General features: G+C 34.2%; 1 protein-coding gene across 1 annotated transcript; it reads right to left on the bottom strand.

Moving 5' to 3' along the window:
• Positions 1 to 321: 321 nt before the first annotated feature.
• Positions 322 to 5,830, bottom strand: LOC105799109 (pyrophosphate-energized vacuolar membrane proton pump). Its single transcript, XM_012629490.2, has 8 exons — positions 5,465 to 5,830; positions 2,995 to 3,569; positions 2,507 to 2,886; positions 2,065 to 2,151; positions 1,652 to 1,982; positions 1,107 to 1,517; positions 879 to 938; positions 322 to 797 (listed from the first exon to the last, which is right to left on the bottom strand). Exons 1-8 carry the CDS (start codon positions 5,712 to 5,714, stop codon positions 591 to 593), a joined length of 2,301 nt encoding a protein of 766 aa, XP_012484944.1. The 5' UTR covers positions 5,715 to 5,830; the 3' UTR covers positions 322 to 590.
• Between the last annotated feature and the right edge of the window lie 3,218 nt (positions 5,831 to 9,048).

Here is a 9,048-nt window from a genome sequence, read left to right as displayed (position 1 = left end):
TAGTTTAATTATGGATTTTCATCCAATCAATTCTAAAACCTAAATTTAGCATTAAAAGTTAAACAATGTTGCCTTCAAACACCAAAATATACCAACTTTTATGAAATACAGGTACCATATTAGAAAAAAATGTCAAACTCAATTATTATATTATATATTAAACCATTTAAAAATAACAAGACATTAGTTATCATCAAATTAGCCATTAATCAAATTAAGCTCATCCTTAAGCTCCCATTTTCATCCATACCCCTAAAGAGACTCCGCAATATCAAACGCGAAACAATTACACAATATGAGGGGAAGAAAAACACAAGCATGTCAAAATCTATGCTACAATTTATTAACCTATCAAAAATTACGACTCTAACAAAAAACAATTACACAAACAGGATACGAAGTGCCAGGTCCAATCCTAACCCATCTCAGTTATCATCAGTAGCAACTATGCAAAACTAAAAAAAGACCCCATAACACTGTGGATGGATACAATCATGCAAGAAACTAAAAGTAATGACTGAATGGAAACAGCACTATTTAAACAGAGATGCTAACCAGCCTTCCACGGTGCATTTCCAGCCATCCATTCCCTAAAAGATCTTGAAGAGTAGACCACCGTGTGTGGCGAAGAAGGGAGCAAACACAAGTGACTCGACTGCCATAAGCTTGATAAGAATGTTTAGTGATGGGCCGGACGTATCCTTGAGAGGGTCTCCAACAGTGTCACCGATGACAGCTGCCTTGTGAGGATCGGATCCTTTTGGACCGAGGGTCATTGCATGCTCGGACGCACCGGCCTGGCAATGAACATGATATAAATCAATTGGCGCAAAGAAAGTGTTGAAGCCCATAAAGAAGTTCAGGGAAAGGTCATTTACCTCAATGTACTTCTTGGCATTGTCCCATGCCCCACCAGTATTGGATGCAGATATTGCAATCTGTCAAAAGTACGAAGTCAATTAACTATTATTAATGATTTTAAAATGGACCTACTTTCGAACCAAAATCAGTCAAGCTTTCAATAGTAACTTACAAAATTTTTCTTATAGATTGCATAGTGACCATTCATAAATACACCAAAGGAAAATAAACCGTGAATTTGCTACCTGAACACCGGAAACAAGAGCCCCAGCAAGGACACCAGAAAGAGTCTCAACACCAAAGAAAGTTCCAACAATGAGGGGAGTAAGCATAACAAGGGCACCAGGAGGGATCATCTCCTTGATAGAGGCATCAGTTGAGATTTTGACACAGGTAGCATAATCGGGCTTGGCATGACCCTCCATGAGACCGGGAATGGTGTTGAACTGTCTGCGAACCTCCTCAACCATCTTTAAAGCAGCACTTCCCACACTCTTCATGGTCATTGCAGAGAACCAGTAAGGAAGCATGGCTCCAACTATTAAACCAATGAAAACTTTTGGGGTCAAGACATCTACGGTCGTGATAGCAGCACGGCTCACAAAGGCACCAAATAGAGCCAAAGACACCAACGCCGCTGACCCAATGGCAAATCCCTGGAAACATATAAGGATAGTTCATCAAACACGGTAATTCCATTTATGTTATACTAAAATTTAAGTGAACTGCCTTTGAAGTTAAAATCACTTTCGTAACAACAGCCCCTGGGAAAGATAATTAAATGCAGTACCTTTCCAATGGCAGCAGTGGTGTTTCCAGCAGCATCAAGAGCATCAGTTCTCTCACGAATGCGATGGCTCATACCAGCCATCTCAGCAATACCTCCAGCATTGTCACTGATGGGACCATAAGCATCGATAGCCAACCCAGTTGCAATGGTGCTTAACATTCCAAGGGCAGCAACTGCAATCCCATACATAGCAGCAAAGCTAAAACTAACAAAAATACTGATTGCTATGGCAAAAATTGGGATGATCACAGATTTGTATCCTAAAGCAAGGCCAAATATAACATTGGTTGCTGCTCCCGTCCTGCAAGAGTCAGCAACATCCTGCACAGGGCTGCAAATACAGGAAATGATCAATTAAGATGCAAAAACATGAATACCACTATAGATAATTAGTCAAAGCACTATTCCCATACCTGTAAGCATTGCTGGTGTAGTACTCGGTAACAAAACCAATAATAAGTCCAGCCCAGAGACCAACACCCACGCACAAAAATAGTTGCCTGCAAATCAAAATCACTTTACAAGCATGAGGAAAGCAACTACATGAGAAATAGGATGCTAAGCAAAGATATAACACATGCAAACTTCTGCTTCAGATCTTTTCTGAAGTTCATTATAATATTCATGTTATTAGGGTACAACCATACCAAGTCAATTTTCTCAAACTATGCTGATTTTAAGAAACTAATTAGCCCAATATCAACTGGTAACTCACCAAAAGATAATAGTAAGTTAATCTTTCCTAATCTCACAAAATTAGGAGCATGCCTGTGTTATAGTATGCATCCATCAGGAAATTCGAGGAATGCTACTTTTACAACATGAATGTTATCTATAAGAACCATGTAAACTTACCAATTCTTAACAACTTTCTGAACCCCAAAATTGTAAATGGTGAAGGAAGATGGCACACCAATCCAAGTAACAATTGCAATTCCTACTGTCATAAGAATAGTGGAGATGATGAGCTGCTTCTTCAAAGCTGGTTCAATTTCCTTGACAACCTTGATTTCGAACAAATCGGTAGCAAATAGGGTTGTGATCAAACAGACAAGAATACCAACAGAACTAATGAGCAGAGGATACAACATGCCCGTGAAGTCATGGTTTATTCCAAAGGAGGATATAGAAGCTACAACAAGAGCAGCACAGGAAGATTCAGCATATGAGCCAAATAGATCAGACCCCATTCCAGCAATGTCCCCGACATTATCACCAACATTATCAGCAATGACCTGATTAATAAAAAAGATTTATATCATTTAAGGGTTCTATGCGAGAAAATAATTACTTGCAGAAAGATGATCAAATAACTATTTTCCAAAAAAATTAACTAGGCTTACAGCTGGGTTTCTTGGGTCATCTTCTGGAATGTTCCTTTCAACCTTTCCTACGAGATCAGCACCAACATCAGCAGCCTTTGTATAGATACCACCACCAACTCTTCCAAAGAGTGCCATAGAGGATCCACCAAGACCATAACCAGTAATAGCCTCAAAAAGGCCTTCCCAGTCATCACCATAGTACAGCTTGAATAGATTGATGGCAATGTAAAGTACCAATAAACCATTTGCTGCAAGAAGAAAACCCATTACTGCACCAGATCTAAACGCAACAATAAAAGCCTTTCCGACGCCTTTTCTTGCTTCCAAGGTTGTTCTTGCATTGGCATAGGTAGCAATTTTCATTCCAAGGAATCCAGAAAGAACTGAAGTGATGGCACCAAGCAAGAAGGATACAGTACTGAAGATAGCAGTCGCAAGAGCTGGTTTGCACATCTTCTCCTTATCATAGGTGCAAGGCTGGCTCTTCATGCTGAAGCCCTCGACAGAGCCCAGGAAGAGGAAAATCAGGATAGCGAAAGCAATCATGAAGATGCCAACATACTGATATTCAGTAAAAAGAAAGGATGTTGCACCTGTTACACCGATACATCCACAGGTTAACTGAGAGATGATCAAGAATCATACAAGAGACCAAATCTCACAATGAGCACAAATGCAGGATAATGCATCACCACGAATTGAAGAACTGACTTGTGCATGAAACCAAGACCAGAGCAACAAGGCTTAGGATTTTACTCTTTAGTACTAGAAAGTTCAATAATGCATCTCCCAAATAGTTCATGATATTGAAATCTTTTTCACAAAAAAGAAAGGTAACAAAAGCATCATCATGTAGATACATAAGCATTTCTCAACTTCAATTATTTTGAAATAAATAGTTACGTTATTATTAAATAATATATTATAATCATAATTATCAATTAATATATAACTCCTAGATTATCAATATATTATCTTTGTTATTGTAATTGTCGTATTGAAATGTATTAGTGTCAATAATAAATTTTCATTTCTATTATCAAATTATTTAGTTACTGGTGCTAAAACATTTGGAAAATCTCAAATACGGAACTGAAAGTATTTAACCCTTACAGAATAAAAGCTGCATAACAAGTTCATAAGACAAGCTTCCAAACCTTAAACAGCTTCCAAAGCAATAAAACAGAATATATCTTTATTAAATTATTATCTTTTTGTTTACAAAAGTTGGAGCAAGGAATAAGTATCAATTATTTAAAAGGCTCCAAGAATACTCTATGCTGATATTATATTCTCAATTATTATTATTACTTTAAAAAGAAAATTATCATATACAACTTTAATGAAAATTGTTATAACTTCAAAAGTGAAATCATCGATGACACATATTCCTTCATGTATATTAAAAAAAGTGAGACGTGAGATAATAATTTGTTAACCCCAAGCTAATTTTCTTGATCCCACTGGAAAGTTAAATCTTCCATTGTCAGCATACCAAAGAAACTTTCAAGAAAAGGAAGATAAGGAAAACAGGCCACGTGCAGCACATGTGCAAGGGAGGCTAATAATTCTAACATCCATGGAGGGCAAATGACCTTTATTTGCATAAGACAACGTATAATAACTTACAGTAACATCAAAGATAAAGCCTGTCCCAGTTATAACTCCATACCGAACACTAAAAAGAATCAATCTTATATCCAATTAAAAAAAAGATTAATTAAAACTAAATTAAATGTAAATGGAAGACTCTATGAACTGGGAATTGGTGGCCTGTCTAGTCGGGAAGATATATATATTGAACCAACTGATAAAAAATTGATCTAATTATTATATTACTATTTTATGAAAGATTATTTTGTATTTAATATATTGTTTTATTGAATTAAAAATGATTTATTATACATTACTTTTTTAGTAATTATACATTAGTACAGTAATATAACCTTAACCAATGCTACTAAGCACCCAATTCCATTCCCCTAAACTAAAAACTAGATCAAATATATTTTATAAATTTTTATTTTATAAAAGAATTCGATTTTTATTACTGATAGTTTCCTTGATGGTGCGCAAAGAATTCAAAATTCAACCCAAGTCATTTAAGATGAAAATAATTAAACAAATACTTACCTTTAAAAACTCGCTGTTTGAGCTTCATCACAAATTCTATAATTTAATTGCAACAAAAATAATCTAAATTAAAAATTTTAAATTAAACCGTTGATTACCTCCTCGTAAAGTTAAACTTTAACAAAACTACATACTTAAAATTTTAACAAAATAACGAAGTTGAGCATTAAAATAACTAAATTTTAATTTCCATGTTAACTAAATCGCTTATTACTACGTTCTAAACTTGTGAATATCAATGGTATAACGGTTCTTGAAAATTCTTGCCACTGAAAATATAACGCGAAAGATTAAAGAAAAGAGTTCTTCAAAAAAAGATTAAAGAAAAGAAAAACAAAAAAATCTTAGATCTAACCTTCAGAGATAGCGTTTTGAATATCAGCGCACTTGGTGACAACGCTATGGTCATTGATTCCTTCCTCTTCCTCAATCAAGTAATCACCGTAACCATTCTTGCTACTATTCGCCGAGGACGCATGGCGCTCGGAGGTAAGCTTCACGCGCGACACCATCACCCACTGCACCAACGAGAAAGCTATTCCAATCACGGCGCACACTGGCACCACGATCTCCGTCGCCAACTCCGACAACATCGCCGCCCCCATCGCCACCGCAGCAGAAAAGAGTTAAGTGAAGTGAGTTGAGTTGAGTTGAGTTGAGCTGAGCTGAGCTGAGTTAAATTGAATTGAATTGAGCGGTTTTGGTTTGAAGGTTCAGGTGAATTTATCGTAACGAGAAATGCGGAATATATTTTTATTTTATTTTAGATAGGAATTACCTGTACACGAATCTATTATAATAACTTTAGAACCTTCGTTTTAAAGCTTGGTAACTTGAATGATTATCGTATCTGTAGATGATAAACGGTGATTGATGGAGGAATCAGCGCGTACTTTAGACGCATAAATGTCAGGAATTTATTTTATTTTCATTCGATGCGCCACGTAGCTCGTAAATAGCTATATAATATTAGTCCTATATTAAATTCTTTTTAAGTTTTTTTTTTTTTTTCTAAATATCTTTCCCACCTCCACTCAATCTTTATCTTCTTGAATTCCACTGATTAATTAATTATTTTTTGTTTTTTTATTTATTAATAAAAATACAATATCGCATTTAAACGGTCTCTATTTCTTCTCTAAATATCTTTGGATCTTTCCGTTGCCTCAGCCTGAACAGTGATGTCGATTTGATTGCCTCAAACTATCATTTATTTTAATTACATTGTTTAAGTAATTATACGATTTTTTTTTTATTAATGCCGACAAGACTCGAGCTTCAATATGAAACGTAAACTACAAATTTTGAAACTGATGTTTTTTTTTTTAAGAAAAGAAAATTCTATTCGCAAATGGCAGATTATTCCACACCAATCAACAATTAAATCATCTATGTATCCATTAATCAATCATCTTCCATTCATTCAAATTGCTTAATGCATAATTTTCGTTTAATCTCGAACTCGTATTTGACAAAAGTTATTATAAAAATATTAAATTTAATAATATTAGTAAATAATCATAATCATAATCAAATCAACCTTAAATCCGAATTAAATAAATCATTACCACTGAGTACCGAAATTAGAATAAAAATTAACACAAGTAGCATGATAGAACAAAAATACCCTACAAGAATATATCAGAACCTTTCTACCGAGAGAAGCTATTTTCCCATCTGGTTTCCCCATTTCTAACTCTTCAATGATAAAATCCATTTGACAGCTGAATTTCCTTATCATTAGCATCCTTGGCATCCATTTCCACAACAGTTATCTTCTTTTCATTGGCTGGTAAGCTAGGTGGTTCCATCTTCATAGCATCCCCTTCTTTGTCCTTACACTTTCTCTTATTTCCCTCCTCCTAGAAGGATTTTAAGAAAGAAAACAATGTCATTTGCTAGCAAAGCCAACTCAGGCATCAAAGATATATGTATCAGTCTAAGGATAAACACCTACTTGTGATTATCTTGGTTTTGAGTTTCCTTATCCTCCACTGCTACATCCTCGGTCACAGTGTTCAAATTTGAACCACTTTTCTGGACTTCATCCTCTTTGGTAACATTGTCTTCAAAATGTTCTTTTCTTTTCCTCTTTAACTTAGCTCCATCTTCAGTACCCACTTCACTGGAAGCCAGCAAGTAGTCTTTACTTACAAGGCAATTTGCTTGTAAAGCTTACAACTAAGTAGACAAGCCTTTTCAATCAAGCGACGATCAGGTCCCGGTGATCTTTCCTCCTTTGCCAGAGCTCTTCACGAAGCTGATGCTTTTGTTTTTCTCCATGCCTATTCCCTGATTTACTGCAAGCCAGTAAGAATTAACAAAAAGTCATAAACACAATCCTATGAAGCAAACAACCATATCTTTAACAGATGATAGTTGGCACCCATGGCTCGCCTTCATAATATAGTTACTTTTAGATATTGCATCAAATTTCAATATCATTTGATAGATTTATCTGCTTCTATTAAAGCCATAGAACAATCATACCATTCAAGCTCAACACCTCTCACAGCATTAGTCCCTTCTAACATGGTAGCATCATCTTCAATCTCATTGTCATTATGATTATCTATTTTTTTCTAGCTATTTCCTTCACATCAGCTTTTCCACTCTTCGATGCAGATAGTGAGGAGATGGGCAATGTAACTTCAAGTTCACTGTCCAATACTTCCACAGTAGCAGCAATACCACTAGTGAAATCCATTTGCTGAGAACTTCCCTCATTTTCAGATTCACTGATCTGGTATTTCTTCTTACGCCTTCCTTCGCCAGAAAATTCTTGAGAAGATGAGACGAATTCCGGATCATCATCGTCAATAAAACTACCGCCATACTCACTTTCTTCGCTTTTATCCGATCTTTCTGTTTTTGTTTCTGCATTATCTTCCCCATATGATTCCCTAACCAACATAGTTAATGTAAACAGTAGAAAAGAAGTCCTACGCCACAGAGAACATGAAGTAAATTCAAAACATAAAAAATCCAAAAAAAAGATACAATTCATCATTATGATGAATAAGGGAAGTAGGCAGATATTAACCAGTAAGATGAACAGTTCGAAAGCCGACAGTAGAGAAGACAACTTTATCAGATTCCTCAAATTCCAAATTCAATTGACAACACTCTGACTTATCAGGAAACAAACTGCAGAGAATGGCATCTTATTCCCCACATTCCTAATGTCGCCTCACAATCACATATTTATGTTCATTTTCTTATCAGATATTCGGAATCAGCCATTAACGGCTTTTTTATTTAAATAACCCAAATAATTTAATTAAGTACCAAAATGACTCATCTTTTTAATTAAACACCAAAATGAGTAAAAGTTTGTGGAGCCAAATTATATGGTGTCACCAACTTGCCACATCAGCAGGGAGCATAAAAAATTAATTTTTTGGTAGAGTCATGTAAAATAGCGCCAACTGTATAAATATCATAGAAATATTGCAAGTTCTGAAAAAATGGAGGACTTCAAAACAATTTTCCATTTTCAGGTGGAGCCAACTTAAATGGCACCACAGAGTGCCGGACCTGATACCCTTCTTTTATTTTATTTTTTTACTTTTTATCAACTTTTGTCTTTTTCTTTAATTTTTTTTCTTTTTTTAAGTTTTATATTTTTTTCTTATTTTATTTTGTTTATTTATTTTATTTATTTATTGTTATTAATTTTAAAAATTTGAAATGTATATTTGAAATGTTTTATAATATATATTTTTAAAATTTTAAATATTATGTTTAAATTATTTTTAAAATTTTGAATATTATTTTTTAATTATGTCTTATAAATTTTAAAATATATTTTTGAAATTAATTTTTCTAAATTTTAAATTTTAAATATATTTTAAAAATATTTTTAAACAAAATAACATAATTTCAAAAATATATTTTAAATTTTAAATATATATATTTGAAATTATTTCTTATAAATTT

This window comes from Gossypium raimondii, chromosome 9 (genome assembly GCF_025698545.1).
Source record: "Gossypium raimondii isolate GPD5lz chromosome 9, ASM2569854v1, whole genome shotgun sequence".
Classification (NCBI taxonomy): Eukaryota; Viridiplantae; Streptophyta; class Magnoliopsida; order Malvales; family Malvaceae; genus Gossypium; species Gossypium raimondii.
The sequence above is the reverse complement of the archived record's forward strand: the minus strand, read 5'-3'. Positions and strand labels throughout refer to the sequence as shown.